Consider the following 22,500-nt stretch of genomic DNA (forward strand, 5'->3'; position numbering starts at 1 on the left):
ACGATTGTCTGGTTTAAGGTTAATTTTTGGTTATAAGTTGGCCACAACTGCTTCTCTCGAGTGCCAGAACACATGTACAGTTGTCAAGTTTATACTTTTCCATGCTCAAATAAGCTTGTGAAATCTGTTCTTTGCATATAGCAGCAACATATTTGATTTTTCAAAGTCTTTCTCCCGATATTTATAGTAAAAAACTGTTTAAACGGAAATCTCTGTTAGACAACGAGGCAATTCTTTGTCGTCTTGCGTGAAGATTGCGACTACAGAATAGTAGCGTTTTCCTTTGCTTTGCTACAAAGGTGTGTGATGTAGATAATATCTGGAGCCTACAGAATTTAGTTTTAATTCATAATTACCCCATAAAACAACATTTTAAAAAACTATTTCTCCGATGTCACTGGCAAGATATGGATGTGTTATATGTTGCGTGACATATTAGTAGTCACGCAATTCCTGTCATGTTATTTTGAGTTCGTTTTAGTCCGGGGAATTTGTTTCATTATTGAGCCCTAAATTTAATTTATTGCTGCCTCTATGATTTTTGGCGAAGTTTTGGTTTTTGGAATTTAGGTGCTCTAGAAAAATGGCCACAATATTCACACTGCCAGTTCTCCTTCAATCAACATGAAGGAGATCAATTTTCTTTGTGATCAAATGTGCACAACATCACAGAGAATAATTTTATTAACGTTATTGCAGAGAGGGAAGTTTGCCCCAAGGTGGCCAAATATGGCGCTGAATGTCCTATGGACCTGGATAATGAGTGTCTGTCAGACCAAGAGTGTTCTGCCAGCAGGAAGTGTTGTCCATCTCCATATGATGATGAGGCTTGTCAACTGCTTTGCTTGGAACCAATATCACAAAGTAAGCAACTTTTACTGTTCTTAGAAATGAGGCTTCTTAAGTACCCAAATGTTTAAATGTGGTCACTTCAGTTTCATGACCATTTATTATCATCATCATGTGTCTCCTTACTGCCATAGTCTTCATCATCGTCAGCATTGCTCATATTGTAATCATAATTCTCACCACATCCTCATCCTTGTCATCGTCATCCTGATCCCAACATTGCCATTCCCGTAACCGTCGTCATCATAATCGTCATCCACAATTATTTGCATGCATCTCAACCAGTAGGCAAAATTGTACCTCCCTCTACAGAACTACATCCTCTGACAAATTCCTCGAGAAACTCACAATTGCATAGATTTGGCACCTTCGCTGCTTCCCTTTCCTCCTGTTGTTCTTTTAGTGGAATTTTCTGAACAGATCCTGCGAGGCAACGCTGGGATGTGAAAAGGGAGTGTAATGTTATGCAGCCATTGTCGGTGGCTGTAGCTCGCTGGCAAGAAATTTTTGGGTTTCTTAATACTCATGCAGTGACTGGGAATCAAGATTTTCTTTATTCTCTTTGATTGAATATTTCTCAAGATTATCAGGTGAAATGATGTTGACCCATTCGTCCCTGAAGTGGCCCCATTGATATGTAAAATTAGACATATAGTCTCTCTCTCAGTACTAAATTTGTTTGTTTACTTCTACTAGCAACGTGTCCTGTGCCGGTAGATTTCGCTTTCATTTTGGATGGTTCAGGTAGCATCTCGTCAAACAACTGGATTATTATCAAGAACTTTGTCAAGCAAATTGTCGACCATTTTGAGGTTTCTACGGATGCATCCCAGTTCGCTATTCTTGAGTACAGTTCTGAGCCTAAGGTCTACCTCAGATTCAATGACTTTTCTGGTGCCCAACTCAATGGTGTCAATGTTAAAAGAAAGGTTGAAGAAATCTTGCAGTCAAAAGGACTGACATTCATAGACAAGGCACTCATTTTAGCCAACCAGGAAATTTTTACAGAGAGAAATGGTATGAGACCTGGTATAAAGAGGGTAAGTTGTCCAAAAACTAAGGAAAGCTAAGCAAACTCTTTTTTAAATCTCTTTTTTTTTAATTTTCAATTTATCAATATATTGTGCAGGGCAAAGTCAAAAATATAAAGGCGTGGTATATAATGTTAATTTAAATTATTTCTAGAGCTGGTTTGATTGGTTCAAACTGATGTAATATTACATTATTCTCCTTGGACAATAAAACGCTATTGGTTCAATAATATTGATGTCAATAATTATTATTGGATGATTGACATAATTGTTGTTTGGCAAATGATATTGTTTTAGCTAGAGATACATCTCGCCTTGTTCTTTGTAACTGTGAAAGGAAAGGAAAGGAACTTTATTTAAGTGTCTAGTCATTCTAGCGCTGAAGCACTAATTGGGGACACTGTAAATTGAAATTAACAATTAACAGTCGGAAATGCACCAAAAATAATAATAAAAAGGAAAAACAGTCATGTTCCCAGTCATGGATTGCTATTGCAAAGGATGCGATTGGACTAGAGCTGTTGCCTTGTTCGATGTTTTGCACCTCAGTCTGCATACTGTAGTAATCTTCATATCATAGCTTGCCTCCTGCAAAAAGCTGAGTCCGGTCGTTCTTCTAAAGCAGTTACCTTTGGTACTTTCAGGTAGCCTTGGTTCTCACAGATGGGACGCAGACTCCAGAACCTTCCCCACTACAATCTGAGGAGAACCTCTTTGCTGCAGCTCAAAATTTAAGTGACAAAGGTGTGGAAGTGCTTGCTTTAGGAGTAGGAAAGAATGTGAACCCATTCCAGTTACTCACCATAGCTTCAGAGGAAAAGAATCTCTATGTTGCTAAAGTGTTTGATGAACTCTTGGAAATGGTTGGAGACCTTAGTAAGAGAGAATGTTTAGGTGGGTTTTGAGTTTAAATGTTTGACTAAGTAGCCTGACTTCTGGCTGTTATACACAATTGTGGTCTCATTCACACAGAATCCCTTCAAGCTAATCCGGCCAACACTACCACGCGCTGGAAAGGTCAGACCCCAAAACTTGGGATCTACGTGCCCTAAGTACTCTTTTCGAATAGTGTGTGGAATCTTTAACGCCCCACAGAGTTAATGTACAAGGGCTGTGAGGCGGGACCTCCGGCTCACCGTCCTTATCCGAGAAGACTTGAAGGTCTAACCGTTTGCAGATGTGGTTACAAAAGCAGCACTTTCTCCTCAGTTGTTTAAAGACCATGAGTGTTGGTCCGGCTGGAGTTGAACTCACGACCTCCCGCGTGACAGCCCGGTGCTCAACCAGCTGAGCCACCGGTGCGCGGTACAACAGAAAGAAAAATTGAATAAGCAAACAAACGGGGGGAAAGGCATAACGGAGAAGTGATCGTTTCACTTTTCTGCACATGGGCCCAACAAATTAACCCATTGCCCACTGTGTTCCTCCTTCATAGCTCAGTTGGGGCAGCATTTTACTCCGGCATCGCAAAGTTCATGGATTTAAATTATGCTGAAGCCACCTGAATTTTTCAGGCCTCAGTTCAAAAGGTGGATAACGCTATCCATGGGATAAATCACTATCCAGTAGTGGGTAGCGCTATTGGTCATGCTATGACTTTTCCATTGGATAGTGATTTATCCTGGCGATAGAGCCATCTATCGTTTGAACTGGGGCCAGGTGGCTATAATTATGGACAATAATTGCTTAAATTGTCCAACAAAGTGCAACGATCACTTCTCCCTTACAGAAGTTGTAACTGAATGCTAAAGCACGGTCAACTTAAGGAAATCATTGATTCACTCCACTTTGGAGTCTATGGATATATTTGGCGCAAGCAATTGCAAATATTGGATTAAAGGGGGTGCCATCAAATGCAACTTTTTTGAACAATACGGACATTGAATTTCAACTAAAAACATACCCGCTTACTTTTCTTTCTTGCAGCCTGTTCTGAACCAGTTGACGTTGTGTTCGGAATACCAACGTCACAAACCATTCCAGAAGACCATTTGAAAAATATGGAGAACTTCCTAAACGATATTGTTGACTCCTTCGATATCGACCCGATGAAAGTGCACGTAGGTTTGGTAACTTATAGTAGCACAGCATCAACCACTCTCAAGATCGATCAGTTGTATTCAGCTGATATTCTGAAGGACTTTACGAATGAACTGATTCAAGAAGGAACCGGAGTCAATGTGGTATCTGCTTTGGCAGAAGCCGCTCATAATACCTTTACCATATTTGGTGGAGTCAGACAGTCTGTGCCAAAAGCTTTCGTTCTCCTTGTGCCAGAAGGCTCCGTGAACAATCCACAAGAGGTTTTGGCTGCCGCTGAAATGCTTAAAAGTTTGGGAGTGAAGCTAATAATTGTAGCCGTTGGCCGAGGAATTGACCAGAATCTTTTCCAACTTGCATCTACTCAACCTCATTCCAAGTTCTTCCATAACGTCTCAGATCTTGGGACTCTCTTCACCAAAAGTAGAGATATTGCAGAGTTGGTTTGTAAAGGTAAGACTTTCAAGTAAAGACGGATACAAGGTTTAAAGAGGTCAAAGCTTTGTGTCATTTTATTGTTAACCGTGTAAGAAGTTGTGAATTCAACAGTGCGGCTTCGCGGGCACTCAGGTCTTTGCTGCTCAAATTCCGGTCTTCTCGTATAAGGAAGTGAAAATGAAGGTCCGTCTCACATTCCTTAAGGCCTCTGATTTGGAGCTCACGCTCTGTTGAGCCTACCCTGCCCTTTGGCGAAGCTTATAAATAAATAAATAAATAAATAAATAAATAAGTAAATAAATAAATAAATAAATAAATAAATAAATAAATAAATAAATAAATAAATAAAGTAAAACAATGACAACGACTGCGTCAACGACAAAGCCACAAAGCAAGAATATCATTGGTTAAGAAAAACGAAAAAATATCGTTCCGCACGTGCGGCACGCATTTCCGTGCATTTCTTTGCCGTACTCCTCAAAACAACAATGTGATCGATTTCACCAAATTTTAGGTTTTGACGACAACGTGAGCATGCAACAATGAAACCTTCATTAAACACTTAATAACTGGTCCCTTGGGAAACAGTTCATCTTGTTTGCCGAGAATCTCAATGTTGAGATTCACAGCAAAAAAAGAAAATCGTGCAACGGCAACAGGAACGGCGGTCGTCGGTCAACACTAGGGAGCTTTAGCAACGACAACGGCGACGGCAACGAGAACGTCACAAATTTGCATATTTAGTAGGCAAAAACAGTAGCTTTGCACGCTCTGCACGTGCATTTTTCATTTTTGTCTCTTTCTTCGCCGTCGTCTGCAAAACAACAACGTAAAATTGCCAAATTGGAGGATTTATGGACAACGTCAGCACTCGGAGATAAATTTTCATTTTCTCCCCTAAATTAAGCGCCGCTCATAACGGTTTCATTCCTGAGGGACTGCTAAACCTTTGTCATATTAAAAAGCTTGGAATAGTCTCGAAGTGATTGCAATAACGCGAATTTATGTTTTTAGATGACGTTCTCGTTGCCGTTCCCGTCGTCGTTGCTAAAGCTCCCTGTTCGCGGGTAAAAGTGCACTGTTACCCTTTGCCGTCATAGATTTTACACTGTTGCCCGCTCAGAGTCTTTTGGCGGGAAACAGTTTTATTGTTAGATGTCATGTGTCATGTGTCATGTGACCTCGAAGTAACCAATGAGAGCGCGCGCTGCTAAGGGAAAATCTCAGGTGTATAACAATTTCTATTTTTACCCATCCAGTTACAGGATAATTCGCCCGTACTGTACAACGCGACCAAAATGGAATAATCGCGAAATACCTAAGATAGCGCCAAGTTATACTTTGGAGAGACGTTTTCCGTTGTCCTAGCTTAAACTCCCTCTTGTCACGTCGAGGGACTCGTACACTATTGGTAAAGAAAAGGGGACGTATTGTAGTTTCTGATGTAGTGGTCTGACCTTGTAAAAGGGATATTATCAATTTATGACCTTCACTACACCAGGCCCCGAATTCAAGAGGACCTTTCACAGCGGCCTCCGGGTGTCTTTGTATTCTGCCCCGTCACTGCAGTGCGGGAGTCGACGACGTAGGCATTAAAAAAAGAGCTTTTTTTAGTGTATCCTTTTAGCGCATCCCTTGTGCGGGTTGCTATATAAGCACAATAGAAACACAAACTTAGGAGTGAAAGCTTTTGAAAAGTCCTTGATTTTGAGACGAGTATGGTGTATTTTCTGATCTCCAAGTTGAGAATAAACAGTGTCGTATTTTTTCTATGCACAGGTAAAGTTGGCAAATGTCCTCTCCTTTCTCCCCAGCCACCTTCAAGCTGTACGCTATTGGAGAATGAGTGTGATGTGGACTCTGATTGCAAGAGCGGGCAGCTACCCATGTGCTGTCAAGATAGTTGTGGTGAACGATTTTGCGCTTCTCAAATAAGAAGTAGGTGGCTTGTGATCAGAAGTAAAGACAAAATAACAAACGTTGATTGCTGCTCGGTTGGAAAATTCGCCCTCTTCTGCTTCTCAATTATCGGCTGTCAGTCAGTCAGTCTTTCATAGTCAATCCGCCATTGAGTGAGTGAGTGAGTGAGTGAGTGAGTGAGTGAGTGAGTGAGTGAGTGAGTGAGTGAGTGAGTGAGTGAGTGAGTGAGTGAGTGAGTGAGTGAGTGAGTGAGTGAGTGAGTGAGTGAGTGGGTGGGTGGTTGGGTGGTTGGTTGGGTGGGTGGTTGGGTGGTTGAGTGAGTGAGTGAGTGAGTGAGTGAGTGAGTGCGTGCGTGCGTGAGTGCGTGAGTGAGTGCGTGAGTGAGTGAGTCTCTTCTCTCTGTCTCTCATTCAGCCAGTCAACTTTTGAAGGCAAAAACAACAAATGGGGTCAGCTTTAAGGTTAAGTTTATCCGTTTGTTAGAGCGAATCTTTCTGACAAAAGGGCTAACACTCGAAACGTCAGCTAACGTCAGCGTCGGTTAATTTAAGGACGGTGCCTAATAATTCAAAGATATTTTTGCCCCGGTTTATGACTATGCAGGAATTGTAGATCTTAACAAGTGTTATTGAAATCCTAAAAGAAAAATTGGGGGTAAGCACGCATTTATCAAGGATTATTCATGAATAATATTTGTAAAAAGCTGTAAAATACAAAGCAATGTATGGCGTTCTTTCTTAAATTGAAGCTTAGTTATCTCTCAAAAATGAATGGTTACCCCCAATTTTCTTTTTGGATACCAAGAGTAGTTACTATGATCTACTTTCTCTGCATAATTTCAAATCGCGCAAAAATGTCCCTGTATTACTAAGCATCACCGATCGGAAACCCAAGTATCGGTGTCATTGTCCTTAACTTTATTACATACTCAACACAATATCGCGTTTTTAATTGGTCAATGACGAATGCATAAATTAGGTTATAGAGTGCCATGCGGAAGTTGCCGTGGTAACACAGCAATGGAGTAATTGTGTGGAGTATATAGTAAATAAAATGTTTTGAAAGTTCTCAAAATTTTGAGAACTTTCAAAGCATCACTTGTGCCTGGTGGCCATGTTGGATGGCAAGAACAATGACCGCTGGGAACTAAACTTTATTAGCGTCACCCAACTAGTGGACTAATGCAAATGCTGCATTGTGATTGGCTACGCTACTAGAGGACTATTAGTAATAGTCCTCGAGTAGCGAAAAGCGTGACGCTTTCTTTTGTTTTATTCCCAAATAAATATTTCTTCAACTTGCATTTGCTAACTCTATCATTACCTTTTCTGTCCGACTAGTTGGGTGATACTAAAACAATTAGACCCTTCGCCCTCAAGGGCCACGGGTCAATAGCCCATTCGGCCTCGTAACATGGGCTATTGACCCGTAGCCCTTGCGGGCTACGGGTCTAATTGTCAATTATTATGCAAATTCTGCGAAGGCGTAGCCTAGTGTTTTTAGACCCGACAAAACACGTGCTGCGAGGCATTTGAACAGGTTCAAAAAGATTCCACAAGATACTTGTCTCTCTGGAGTCCGAACAAGGGTTCAAATATTGAGTGGAGAACATTAGCATACATGGCAAACAAGCAAGGCCTTCTTAGTATGCTTCATATAAAGAATTCTAACGAGGAGCGTTTTATCGGGTTTTAAAGCTCGTACACGTGACCTTTTTTTCGGTGACTAGATAGGCTTTTCCTTCATGAATTATTGATGATTTTTTTAACTTCTTTTGTTCGAACAGATTGCTTTATGCCCCTGGATGTTGCCATCGCACTGGAGAATTCAGACGCCGTAAGAGGCAGCGATTTTAACGAAATCAAACGTTTCGTCAAAAAACTCATTCGGCGACTTTCTAGCTCAGAGAACAACAACCACTTCGCTTTACTAGAATATGGCGAGAATGCTACCATTTTGACAGATTTTCGAAAATACCGAGACCAGCGTTTCCTGGAAGATCTCATTGACAACGTCACGAAACGGGAAGTCTCCCAGAGACGGGTCGACATTGCTCTGGAATCGATTAAAGAAAATATTTTTAGTTTGAGGGGAGGAATGCGACAAGTACCACGTTACCTTATATTTGTGGCTTCCGATGAATCCACAGCAGATTTTAACGTTTTCGAGGGCGCTGGAAAGGATCTTGGAACATTAGGCGTTACTTTCGTTGCCATAGGAACCAAGCGTGCTGTTCCGGGGGAATTTTTGCAAAAATTGAGTGGTTATAACTCTTTGGTGTACAACGCTGACGTGCCAAATGAACCTAAGTGGCTTGATAACCTGACCGACAAGATGTGCGTCGGTAAGTATTCTAAATTTATTGGTCCACATCCGAGAACGATGTTATGTGCGCTCTCTACATCCGCTTGAACGAAAACACAAGCGAGACATACGAACAAATTAGAGTTGAGGTTTGAAGGGAAAAATTTCCATTTTTCTCTGATAGGTTAAAGTGCCCCTGTGACCAAAAAATCAATTCTTATTTTTCTTTGGATTTTAAACCATGTTAACAAAACACTAAGCGACCAAAGTTTTAAGCCTCGATTTCAAAAAGACACCTGTTTATTTTAACTGGAATTTTCCTATTTAATTGTCCACCATTACTAACTTTAAGTTCTTGAGAGAGCTGGTTTGAGGAGAAATTGACGTCGAGGACTAGTTTAAAAATTCAATGCGTGTGTACGCCGAAGAATTAATATGCAGCACGGGAGTTTAGGGCGTTCAGACTTTTAAAATCTCCTTTGCATTTATAATAAACTGCATTCACACGCTGAAATTTTAAGCTGGTGAGCCTTTGACGTCACTTTTCCCTGGATTCAACCCTCTGAGGTCCAATCAGTCAATTTTGAACGTGAGTAATGGCGGACCGTGAAATCCAAAACTTACACTCAAAGTAAACGGCCTTTGGTTAAAAATCAAAGCTCAAAATCTTGCCAGATAGTTGTTAAGCAAACATACTTTCAAAATTTGAAGAAAAAAAGGAAATGATTTTTTTGTTCACAGGGGCACTTTAAGTGAAAGGGGTGAGAAATTGAGCCGCAGGCCTTTTCGATCTTTTCCCTGTTTCTAAATGCTATTCGTCACCGTTATGACTTTTTTAGACTACACAACTCTTTCTCGATTTTTCCACCTCGTTTCCGTCGTGCAATATTAAAAATATATTGGTGCAAAGCGGTTTCAGAGAAGAAATATAGAATGAATGATTCTACGTGTTCACGTTGTCGCCAAAACGTCAAATTTGGTGATTTCACGTCGTTGTTAGGGTGCAGAACACTGCGCTGCAAAAGAGTGTATTAAAATGCGTGCCGCACGTGCAGCACGTGCAGCACGATTCTTTTTCCTCTTTTAACCAATGACATCACCGTTTTGTGAGGTTTTCGTTGCGATATCCACCGTCGTTTCCTTATCTCCCTAATTGCGAGCTCATGTTTATCCCGCATCACCCTGCCAGAAGAGCCTTTCTTAACACGATGATAAAGAAAGGACTCTGCAGAAATCCTTTTACGTCTTTATTGAGTATTCGCAAGCAGTTGCCTTGAGAAAGTTTAAAACCCAGGCAAAGTCTCGATCGCGCTCCTACGCGCCTTATTGATTCTCTTACTGAAGGCTCAATTTTGACCTTCGCCTTGTCAAAAAATATGATGCTCACGCTGCGTAAACCGGTCTGACCGGAGTGACTAGCCCAGTAACGTGGCTGCGTCGAGTTGAAAGACTTCACACCCTTTCTGCGGAGCCTCTCTAGTGAGTTTTAGAGAGGCTCTACTCGCGTGGTGATCCCGCATGCATGCCAAACCAAACGAAAACTAGGAGACAGAGACGGTGAGTCAGGCAAATGACCGAGTCCCTTCATGTTAATTTTACAACATTTATTTGTAAAGAGGTAAGCCTTTATCCATTAACGTCTGCATCTACAAGACACCATTTGAATTCACTGGAGCGCAACAACATGGTGACGAAATAGCTCCTCAGGCGGCACGCTTTGCCTATGAGCACACTTTGAAAAGTACTTCCTTTTCTATTTCATCTGGTCTCGGTTATTCAAAAGGTGGATAAGGCAAAATCAATAGAGTTGTGTAGTGGATAGTGATTTATCTAGTAGATGGCGTTATGCACCCTTTGAACGACTGGGGCCTGGAATCAAGTTAACGGAAATTTACATATCGTTATGGCTGGCGTTGGTGTTTCTGCCAGAGTACATTCTCAGAGAAAGTTGTGAGTACACCCTTTCTGCTTAGGCCTTGCCCCCTTTTTCTCCGTTTACCCGCGCCGGGACTAAACAAACGGCAAACAAAAAGAAAAAAAGAAGCAATCTCAAAAACCAGTTTCAAGCTGCAGGAAAAGTCGAGTGGCAGTGGGCAGAAACCAACCTCGACCTCAGAGAATGGACAGCAACCAGAAGAAGCTTGTTAACATACCCCCCCCCCCCCCCACCCCCTCCCCTCCACGCGGACTGAAAGCTTCTCTTGTCATGTTTACTCAGGGGTTAAAGTTACAACTGAAGATCCGTACGGGCAAAACTAACGTCCATATCTTAGATTAAAACACCCGAGCTGTCGTCTGGTACTTTGTCTGCATGATTTATTGGTAGTGGAAAAACTTCTTTAGCCTTTCCATGTTTTTCCTAGACAAACCCGGAAAGTGTCCTACAGTTGATACACCGGATCCACTTTTGTGTCAGTCGCTGGATCCCACGCCTGGCTCTGTTCTTTGTGGGTATTCAGCGAAGAATGGTGGATCAGCTGACGACTCAGACTGCCCCGGAGAGTCTAAATGCTGTTTGGATTCTGACACGGGCTGTTTTCAAGTGTGTATCCTGCCAGAGAACGGTAAAGACAAAAAAGTAGATTTGAAGAGCATGGTTAATATGTGGCTGCAGGAGCCCCATGACTAGGAGTGAAAAACTCCCACACTAAGCCACGACATTTTTACTGACCGATCTATTTTTAGACCACCATTTCCGCAAAAAAACAAAAAAAACAAAGGCAGGTCTGCTTCGGTGGCGCAATGACGTCAATTCAGTTGCTTGTGATTGGTCATCGGGCTCCTGCGAGAGTCTCATTCGCGGGAAATTCAAAGTAAAAATAAATCGATCTGTAAAAACGGTGTGACAGGAATTAATTAACAATTATTGGACGAGGTTGAGCAAAATATCGTGATTTGTCAGTGGCGCGCATATCAATTATTTGCCGAAGCCGAAGGCTGAGACAAATAATTGATCTGCGAGACAAATCACGATATTTTGCGATAACCGAGGTCAATAATTGTTTTATCATTCGATCAAGAGCATGGTTACTATTGCGCATGAGCAGAATATTTGCAGCAAAAACGGATTTAGACGGTATTACGCATGAGCAGACCATTATTTGTAGGCAGTTATTTGCAGGTCACGTGGTGGGCTCCCAGCCAATGAAAATGGGGGAAAAATCCATCGAATGATAATGGCTGTTGTTCGCTGCTAGTGATGGGCTCCCGAGGGGTTTTTTGTGTTTCCTTTCTGCGATGAATACATTAGTGTTTTATTTCTGTAGGGAGCTTTCAATCACATAAATGGTTTTCAGAAAGGTCCTAAGGAGCACAGCTCCGAACTGTGCCAGATGCAATTAGCTGGCGGTCGATTTTGATGAGGGAGGGAAATGGAGTACCCGGAGAAAAACCCTCATATGACTGCAGAGGTGGGAGACAAGGTTGATGATCACTACGTCATCCTGACTCTCATTCTGACTCCTATACATAAGTCACATTGTGAAACTGAGTAAAAGACAGTTTAAAAATTGATGGTAAGGTCGACCAATCGAAATGATTAGCACGAGTGTGATGCTCCAATTTGCGTTTGTCATAAGGGGCTCCCCAGCTTAGCGCTATCATTTCGTATCATGTTTTTGCTCTTTTGTCAAACTATTACCGTTTCGACCCGATTTACAGGAACCTGTGAATTCCTACTCATGGATGATCCTGGAATTTATAAAGCAAGTTAAAAGTTTAGGTCGTGATTGTACGAATTAAACGTCTCGGTCCTATGTTCACTTGACCCGTTTTCAGACGAAAAAAATGTAAGAGATGGTTAGGTAAACTGAATTTTCTCTACATGGGGAAATGTCTGAATCCATCTTTTTGTTCGCGCCTAAACACTGCTTGATATGTCAAACAATAAATGCACAACTGTTTCGCTCTAACAAGACGCCCTTTGAATCTATCCTGTTTCCCGGCTCGGTCTAACTTACTACACGGTCTCTGTTATTAACACGTAAGGCCTTTTTCTGTTTCAGTTTGCGACAAAAAGTTTGATTTGACCTTAGTAATCGAAAGCTCGCCTGAGATGATGAAGGTGAAAGCATTCGCGAAGCATTTGCTCGACGCCTTTGATGTCGCAGATGGCGGCACTCAAGTGGCTGTTGTCAGCTATGGGTCCAAGCCCACTGTTCACGTGCTTTTTGACTCATTCAGTGGACCAGCTCTAAACCCTAGGATCATTAAGGACTCAATCGATGAGATTGATTTCCAGGATAATGATACTGTGTCACCGAGTGATGCTCTCGCTGAAGTGATGGATACCGTCTATGCAGACGGCAATGGAGCTCGCAATGACACAAATAAGGTGATTGATCATAGGTTTAGCATTTTGTTTGATTAAAAAAAAAAAGTTTGATTTAACACCATCTTTGTCATCATCGAATTAATTTGTAAAATTTGTTTGTTTACCCACGGAACACCTTAAGAGCGCTCGGGAGCTGGTTCAACATGTGTCCGTGCATTCCGGATCGAATTGGAATTTGGCAGCATCATCATCATTATCTCCTTGCCCATCATCATCATCATCATCATCATTGCCAGCTTCAGAAGGGCGTCAATAACCTTGCCTTTTCATCAAGCACTAACATTTTCATTTTTGCTTTTTAAATAATCAGTCGCATTTCGTTAATTTTCGATTAAAAGATACAATTTAATTCGAAAAAAAAAGGATACGTAATCTTTTCTAAAGACTTTACCATTATCCATTCATTTTATTATGTTTCTTATTAGACAGTTGTTCTCATAACGGAGGGCATATTCTCCGACCCAGTTGCAGCCGAGGAGGCCGCTCTCCGAATTAGAGTCAAGTCTGCCGATCTGTTTGTAGTTGCGATTGGCGATAATCCAGATGTAGACACCCTAGCTAAGATTGTTTCCCCGCCGGCTGAGAAGAATGTGTTCTTGACAACCACACCCAACGCTTTACAGGCGAACCTTAGAGGAATCACGGATGCCATTTGTAAAGGAGGTAAGCTGGTAAGCTGTATGAACTTGTCGCTCAATGCGCAGCAAAGGTGGGCAGTGAAATTAAAAAAAACATTTTCTTACCCTTTGCGTGGGTTGAACTCATTTTCCCCCCTACTTTTGGTTTTTATTTTTCAGCTGAGAAAATGAAGACGGTAAGGATTCTATGTATTTACATAATTGAATTCTCTTCGATCTTTTTTTTTCTGATTTTCACGTTTGGAGGAGTGTGAATCAGGTTCCAATTTGAGAAATTTCAGGTTAGTATTTTGAATTATTTTAACTGATTTTCTTGAGAGAGTTGACTGTAACCGTAAGAACATATAGCCTACGAGCAAGCTCTCTCGAGGGAGTGGGGGACGAAAGAGGTCCTCCCCCTTCCATTTAGAGAGCTTGCTTGCAGGCTAAAGAACATACCACTTTATCATATGTGATTATACGAGACAATAAATACGAGTGCGTGTAAATTGATCAGATAATCGATTTCTTTCCCCAGGTTGCAGTAACTATTCGGGGGAAGATATCGGATAATTTTCTTGATTAGCAGAGAAAAAAAAATACTCTCTGGAAATCAAGAAGTCATTGAATATGTCACATAATGTCACGATACATAACATTATGTGGTTGATTGCAATTGCCTTCCATATCAGTGAAAATCGCGTGATGATTTCTTTCATACTGGTTTTATTTGTATCAGTTTGTTAATTCAAGTAAGACAGTAGTGTAAATTGAGTTATTTTTACAAATCACGGCTTGTGGTAGAATTTGTTCTCACCCTTCAAATTGTAGAAGGCGAAATTTTAATCCTAGAAGCTCCAACTCACGAAAGGATTTTTTTCCCTTGCAGGTCATTGGTCCACCTGGTGATCCGGGACCTCCAGGCCCTCCGGTAATTACATGACTAGCTCCGTGAGCGGGCAATATGAACCAAATCCCGCACCGTGATTGGCTACCTGAGCGGGCAAGATGGAGCTATACTGCCCGCTCGGGATTTCTCGCTTAGTCCCGCAAGATCCCATATAATAAATCCTTTATTGACCAAACTTGTTCGGTCAAGATGGCTGGATATTGACCTTGTTTATGGACCGAAACGAAGTCGAGGTCCATAAACACGCAAAAAAAGAACTTGGCCAATATCCAGCCATCTTGAGCTCACGCTTGGACAATAACCCATGTATATATATCCCAGTCATAGTTGACTGGTTTAGTATTCCATAACGTGACTCGATTTAAAAAGGCACGAGTGAAAATAAACGTGAAACAACCATAACTGATTCGAATTTCAATACAATTGCAGGGACCAGCCGGACCTCCGGGAGCAATAGGAGAAAAAGGAGATTCGGGTGATCCGGTGGGTAATGAGATCTAGAACACGTGCGAGACAATATACACAATTTATTCAGATGCAAACCTAGGACGCTCATTACTTATTCGAATACATACTGTAATTTATAATTGATTGAAGTGAGCCTGTGTAGCTGGTCGTTGTGTTGTTGCGGAACGCAAGATGTCTCGAGTGGCGAAGCCTCGAGAAGGCTGGGGCGTTCTGCAACGGCAGAAGCACCATCTACGCTGGTCAGAGTGAAGTACTGTACGATTGTCCGGGTGAGTGTAGTCCTGAGAAGGACTGTCTAGGGTGACATTGACTGACGTTTTGACAACCTGAGCGGAAGTCAAGTAATTTGTGTAACATCAGTGTATGCTATAAACACCCTGGTCGTTGATGTTATTGGTCGACTATCAGATAAGCTTTGTTGTCATTGGCTGTGAAGACTGTAAACAGTGATTGGTGTCTTTCGATCCGTCTAAGTCTAAAGTCTGTATGTGTATTGTAGATAGGCTAGGCATTGTTATTGGAATGAGTCGTTCAGGGCGTCGTCTGTTTGTTGTTGATGCCGTCGATAAGTCGTTGTTGTTGTTGTTCCGCCCAGGTTGTCGAAAATTCAGTCAGTGTCACTCTAAACAACCCTTCTCTGGACTGCACTCATCCAGACGATCGTACCTCACTAACTTTTGATGTGACTCCTTGAGTTCAAACCATTTTCGATTTTACCGGTACTTTTGTTGTTTCTGATACACTTTTATCATATTTTTGACAAGGCGAAAGTCAAAATCGAGCCTTCAGTACGAAAATCAATTTGACATTTAGGAGTGCGATCGCGACTTGACCTGGATTTGAAACTGTCTCCAAGCAACGGCTTGCACATGCTCAATAAAGATTTAACACGATTTCTGCATAGCCCCTCTTGCACGCCCCCTGGTGAGTTTTAGACAGGCTCTTCTCTTTCTCTTTCTCGTCGAAGATAAGAATGGCTCTGCTGGCGGGGTGAAAACACAAAGCCAAAACGAGATCAGTTTCGATAGCTGTTGGCCATCTTTATCAAACCGTACACGGAGTGAAACAAAATGTCATGGAATGTTAAATATCACGTGAAAAACTAAAGTATAGGAAGAGGGGGGCAGACCAGCTACTGTAGCTCCCATCTGGACACAAGTGACTCCCACCAAGGAACCAGGAAGTAGGGGGGGGGGGGAAGGGATAGAGGAGGAGAACCACAACATGACATTCTGCGCCAAAACGTTGCCAATTAATATTTCATAAGGTCATATTTAACGTTCCATGTCATTTCACGCAGTGTAAGTTTTGACAGAGATGGATGATATCTTTCCCAACTTGTTTTGAACCTATGTAATAATTCTCGTCATCCTTTAATTCTCGTTAGCTTCGTGCAGAGTTTTGTGAAACGGGTCCCACTGATAACATCTAAAACTTTCTTATCTTTTTATTTTGATTTTAATTCACAGGGTGAAACAGGACCTCCCGGGCCTCCGGGGCCCCCTGGACCACCGGGACCACCGGGCTCCCCAGTTGAAGGGGGATCGGGGCCAGGCCCTTCAAATGTGAGGATTATTTCATGTCATTTTGTTGAGCGTTGTATTTCCTTTCATGGAGTAAATTTTAAGCATGGAAGTCATTATGTCGTCCTTTGATGTCAGAAGTAGGTAGTTTAAGTTATGAAACGACTGTGAACGGCGGCAATGACGCCACAAAACAACAATATCATTGGTCTAAAGGGAAAAAATAACCGTGCTGCACGTGTAGCATGCATTTAAGCACATATTTTTGCTGTACTCTGCTTAACAACAACGTGAAATCACCAAATGTGAGGTTTTGACGGCAACTTGAGTATACAAATAATCTATTAGCGAACAGACGCATGGGTGACGTCATTATGGAAAATCTTTGATTCTTTATTATATAAAACAAGTAGGTTCCATGTTGCCGTGCGTCTGTTCAGTAATAGATCACAGATGACGTCAAAATGTGGCTTGTACTTTGGTTAGAAGAGCACGGAACGCGTCATCAGAAAGGAACGCGAGAATGCGAGAAATTTACTCACAATTTGTTCACGGAAGTTTGGCAGTGTGGAAGTGTGGAAGTTTGGCAATGAGGGTTAGGGTCAATACCACACTGCCAAACGTCCAAACTACCAAACTTCCACACTTCCACACTGCCAAACTTCAAAGTACTAATTATTTGTGAGTAAATTTCTCGCATTTCCATTTCTTTCTGATGACTCGTTCTGTGCTCTTCTACCCGAAGTAAAAGCCCATAATGTGGTTTCTGAGCCCATTTGCCAAACCAACATTGTGGCAGGGCAAGGTATTGTTAAGTGTTTCAACAATTTTGTCCGTTGGAGTTGGATTTGTAGGCTGCGTTTAAGATTCGAGACATCTCATGTGTTATTCGTGTGTTGTTAACCTGACAAGCGATGTTTTGTGACTTTTTCATTATATTGTTTAGCTAGGTGCTGGTGAAAAGGGCCCTCGCCCTAGACCTATTAGTGGTGAGAAAGGCCCTCTGTCTGGCCCAATTACGAATCGACCAGTGGAGCCGATAAAGGTGAATAGTGTTGTTGTAGAGCTGAGAATTTTCACCAATTGTGCACGTCATCATTTGTCCAGAAATAGATGCTCGACGATTTCAACAAGCTTAACTGATCAGATTGTAATGTAAAGTGTTACGTTTCTACCCCATATGGACCATGTGAGCGTTAGCCCTACTAATGGAAATGGGCCCACACAAGGACAGAGAAAAACTCTGACCAGGGTGGGAATTGAACCCACGACCTTCGGGTTAGATCAACGCTGCTCTACCGACTGAGCTACAAGGTCAGACGGGAGCAGGCCGTCGGAACTGAAGATGTTAAAGTCACGGCAATGAACATGTACAAGTACAAGGAAGGATTACGTTTTTGCAAACGTTGGCCGTGTAGCACTTATATTTGAACAGACTTGACTGATTAGAGTGTAATGTGAAGTGCTAAGTTTCTAACCCATATGAACCATGTGAGCATTAGCCCTACTGATGGAAATAGGCCCACACAAGGACACAGAAATACTCTGTTCAGGGTGGGAAAGCGTCACGAAGTATCCCCTCGCTCTCAGTCCTCCCCAACTTCAACGTAACTCGCATCTGGGAAGTGTCATAAACTGTCTCCCAAACTCCAGTCTTCAAGTTAAGATAAACAGCCGCAGTTACCCTCAACAAAAAATAGGGCTCATTAGCCCCTACTGGAAAGGGGTAGCAAATGCTTAGGCTTAAAAGGGAAACTTCGTGTTGGATATCAAATATTGGCGTTCATCAAATGGGCCTCAATTACACGTCGGCGATGTTGAGTCCCGAGGGATTGAAAACTTTTGTTTTGCCCCACCGAAACTCGTTCCCAAACGTTTCAACTCGAGGCTCAGGGTACGAAATCGGAAGACTTTAGACAGCAATGACCAGAACCAGGTTGCTGATCAGCGGTTTTCGTTAAAACAATGGTTTGCTGGGGGTGCTCAGTCTCGCGGGCTCAGAAAACCTGGTTGTGGTCTTTGTTATGTAAGGTTTTTCTGCGAAATCTGTTACCTATGACAAATATGGCCGCCTCGCGAATAAGGCCCATTACGTGCATCTCGCGACATAAGTGTCATCATTGGTTATCTTGATGTCACGTGACACCTCAGAGTAACAAGTGTTTACCGCCAAATGTTTTTGTGTGAGCGACATCGCCAAACTGATTTTTTTTACGTCAGAGCCCAATATAGCAATTGGCAACCGTACTAGCAGTAAAAGGACATGAACAAAGAAGCGATTCACAAAATGTCACAAAAATCAGTTTTCGACATGAATTTTTGCCATTTCAATGTTGACTACGAATGTTCGGTTAAGCGGTTTTGGTTCCAGATTTGGTAGAAATCCCGACGAGGCACGAACGTTTGGGAAATTTTAGACGTAATTTGATAAGTGTTAACACAAACTCTAACCAAACAAAGAAAAATCTGTGTTCCATTAAAAGTAATGGTAGACTTTTCAGTTGAGGGTTCAGTTCATTAATTTGTGTGAATTAACATATATTAACATTTAAGTTTCCCTAATGGTCCCCAGAAAAATGACGTCTTGACTGTTTTATCAATCCTTAGGGTCCACCAGGTAAACCGGGCTTGCCTGGACCACCAGGACGGCGAGTAAGTTGAAATGTTCATAAATTAAGTTTTCTACTTTTATTCAGAACTGTGTGCTTCAATTTACCACTTTCGAATTCTCACGGCTGGACTGGATCTAGCATGAAATGGAGGCTAATGCGGGCAAATTGCACTAACCTCCATTTCATTCTAGATCCAGTCCAGCCGTGAGTCATCGTCGTATCATAGTTAATTGAGGGACTGGTTATGAAACCTCAAAACCTCCAAAAGCGAGAACAAGGTTGTCGCAATCGATGTTGAATCGACGGTGATCCTGCACAATCTTTTGTTTTCGCTTTGCACGGGTTTGCAAATTAGATGCGCATAATTTAATCGCAGGATTTGATTGGTTATCTTCTCGAAAAAAGGGGTGTTTTGTGCACTATCAAGGCCAAAACTACAGACAAAAACGTGAAACAAAGGAACTTGTCGAGTTTCATAACCATCTCCATGCATTAACTGTGGTCATAACTATCTGCAATTAATTGGCTGCTTAGGATAATTTCTGTTTTCTATTTCTCAGGGTCAAAGAGGTGTCCCTGGAAGTAGAGGTCGATTTGGCGCAAGAGGAAAGATGGTAGGTTAGGCGCCACGATGATAATGCACAGCGGTTTGTTGTAGCATTTGTGCGTCTGCATGCAGTTTCAATATGAATTCCCCAACGTTTGTTTTGGTTTGCAATAAACAGGCAGTTTTACTCCTTTTTCCTCTTTATCGGCAATTCACGAGTACGATCAACTTTTGACATCTGGTTTGTGAATCTGAAATTAGCCCGATGTTTTGACGACAGTGCAGAATACCATAAGGTCTTATCTAGTAGTAAGGTAAGTGCTATCCGAGCCCAACACGCCGGAGCTTATCCTCGGTTTCCTTAGCATGAAGCGACAAGGACTATTTCTACTTCCCCCTGGATGGGATACTAGTCCATTGCAGGGTTACCCCCAGCATTTCACCAGTACCCATTTATACACCTGGAGAGAGGCATCGTGGGAGTAAAGTGTCTTGCCCAAGAACACAACACAATGTCCCCAGCCAGGACCCGAACCCGGACCACTCGATCCGGAGTCGAGCGCACTAACCACGAGGCCACCGCGCCTCCCAGTAGGACCCGACAGTGGCCGACAGTGACTACGGATTGTTGCTAATCTTCCTGTGTATCGATCTGATAGAAACATACTGCATTGATTATCAAAAAGTGATTTCAGTTTTCCTCTCCCAAAAATACCATCCCTGTTATCCCAATCAGGGTAGGCCTCGCCTTCGTTAGCTCTTCAAATCAGAATTTGCTTTGCGCTTCGTGGACGCCGTGCATCAGCCTCGCCTCCGTTCACAAGCCAGAAAACTCTGCCACGACTATAAATCGAATGACTTGGTGCAAGTATTCATAGGAATATGTTAAATCCCACAGGGCGAAACTGGACATCCAGGTCTTTCGGGTTTACCAGGGAGGCCAGGGTTGGATGTAAGTAAGAAAACAAGATGTACTTTTTTTCAATAATAAAGCTTTTTATTGACGACAGTTGCGCGAATGGGGTGATTGTCTAAAACTTGCCACCCGATTGTTAAAGGTTACTATGCATCAAGTGATTCAACCATGCTGCACCAGCTTGCACACTTCAAGTGAAATAAAGTGAAAATAGTTTTAAGAGAGGAAAAACGCTAATTGAGCATTTTAGAGCAGACTACAGAGCCTTCGGGTGCTAGTATCGAATCCAGAGCACAGGACAGGTACAGGTCTCAGGCCACAGGTCACAAGTCACATGTCATTTTTTTACCAATACAGAAATAACCCTAACCGTTCACAAATGCTTACATTAGGCCTAAAAACTTTTGTTTAGGGGTAATTAGGCCTAAGATTAGCTTTAATGAATGTTTATGATTCTTTCTGTATTCTCTGCTTACACAAATCCCATAATACAGCTATTTTACCCCCCCCCCCTCCCAAAAAAAAAAAAAAAAATAATAATAATAATTAAAATGCATAATCATTGTTTGCAGTTTCTCCGGGGACATGAAGATGTCCCAAGAGAAATCGAAAACAATGTCTATGCAAATTTTGGGGGAATAAAAGAGTTGTATCAATGGATTTGTGCAAGTAGAGAATGGTGAAACAATGACCTGTGACCTGTGTTTTGTACCTGCCGCAGAGAACATTGGAAGAAGGGGAATGCTCAATCTTACTCCTATTTTGAAAAGCGATTCTAGTCTTCGCCATGCCTACAGTTTTTAAAACAAGTTTTACTCTGAATACCTCACAGTAAAAAAGTCTAAATGAGTCCATTTCATCCATCCACCCACCCATTCGCCAACTCGTCCGAATAGAGAGTAATTTCTTGATCAGTGTTAACTAATTAGATACAGATTTTATGTAAATCAAATGTGAGTATTTTTTTGCATTTTGATTTGATAAAATGCTGTGTTGAAATGAATTAGATATGCATCCGTCCGTCCGTCAGTTGGTCGGTCAGTCAATCAGATAATCAGTATATCAACCAGTCCGTCCGACCGCCCGTAAGACAGTCAGCCCCATCGAACCAACCAACCAAGCGATCAATCAAGTGTCAAGTAGGATTTCGTTTCACTATATCCACGCGAAGAACTTGGTAACCCGCCAATGTACAAAGGCATTGCGCGTTTTAGGGTCGTCCCGTCCTTCGAATCTTTGCCCTGTTTTGTCTTTCTATATGTATGCTTAAAATAAACCAATGATTTTCCTAGGGGGTGGAAGGTAAGCGAGGCAATCTGGGAAGACCTGGGGAGCCTGGGCCAAAGGTAAGTCACTTAACGATAAATTTAACGAAGGGAACGAAGAGTTTTTAAGGGCCGATTTACACGGTACGATTTTTGTCGCATGCGACAATTGCTTACGACAGGCCAACGACATGATTTACGATTGTTGTGTACGTCAGGAAAAATATCGTAGCATTTTAAAACATGTTTTAAAACGCTACGACGATCGTAAGTCATATCTTGCGCCTGTCGTGAGCTTGTCGCATGCGACAAAAATCGCACCGTGTAAATCGTCCCGAAGATATGCACACTGCATTTTTACTTGGTGAACATTAAGTATTAACAGGAGCCCATCTGGAGCGCCCTACTTCCATACAGCGTCTGTGAAACGGCGTTTTCACAAGTAGGTTTATTTTTAGACTAGCCCTTCCCGCGAATTAGGTCAAAAAACAAAGGCAGTTCCGGTTCGGTGACCCTATGACGTCAGCCTAATTTCTTGTAATTGGTCATCGGGCTCCTGTGGGAGTCTTTATTCGCGGGAAATTCAATCTAAAAATAAATCGGTCTGTGAAAACGCCGTTACACGAAGACAGTAGAGTTGTAGGCTCCGGGTCATGGGTTCCTGGTATTAACAGTTTTCTAACATGTAGACTTTGGTATCAGTGTTATTGGATGGAATGAACGAAGG

General features: G+C 42.0%; 1 protein-coding gene across 1 annotated transcript in view; it reads left to right on the top strand.

The window, feature by feature from the left end:
- LOC138014540 (uncharacterized) overlaps nt 1-22,500 on the top strand; it is a 50,488-nt gene that overhangs the window by 513 nt on the left and 27,475 nt on the right. Inside the window, exons 2-19 of the mRNA XM_068861655.1 lie at nt 700-864; nt 1,546-1,889; nt 2,525-2,774; nt 3,807-4,373; nt 6,138-6,296; nt 8,065-8,622; nt 10,946-11,146; nt 12,587-12,915; nt 13,341-13,578; nt 13,713-13,729; nt 14,422-14,463; nt 14,872-14,925; nt 16,380-16,475; nt 17,380-17,478; nt 19,041-19,085; nt 19,606-19,659; nt 20,491-20,544; nt 21,801-21,854. Coding sequence (XP_068717756.1) covers nt 700-864; nt 1,546-1,889; nt 2,525-2,774; nt 3,807-4,373; nt 6,138-6,296; nt 8,065-8,622; nt 10,946-11,146; nt 12,587-12,915; nt 13,341-13,578; nt 13,713-13,729; nt 14,422-14,463; nt 14,872-14,925; nt 16,380-16,475; nt 17,380-17,478; nt 19,041-19,085; nt 19,606-19,659; nt 20,491-20,544; nt 21,801-21,854 — 3,326 coding nt within the window. The remainder of the gene's footprint in view (nt 1-699; nt 865-1,545; nt 1,890-2,524; nt 2,775-3,806; nt 4,374-6,137; nt 6,297-8,064; nt 8,623-10,945; nt 11,147-12,586; nt 12,916-13,340; nt 13,579-13,712; nt 13,730-14,421; nt 14,464-14,871; nt 14,926-16,379; nt 16,476-17,379; nt 17,479-19,040; nt 19,086-19,605; nt 19,660-20,490; nt 20,545-21,800; nt 21,855-22,500) is intronic.

The sequence above is a fragment of the Montipora capricornis genome, chromosome 1 (genome assembly GCF_036669925.1).
Source record: "Montipora capricornis isolate CH-2021 chromosome 1, ASM3666992v2, whole genome shotgun sequence".
In the NCBI taxonomy this organism is placed as follows: Eukaryota; Metazoa; Cnidaria; class Anthozoa; order Scleractinia; family Acroporidae; genus Montipora; species Montipora capricornis.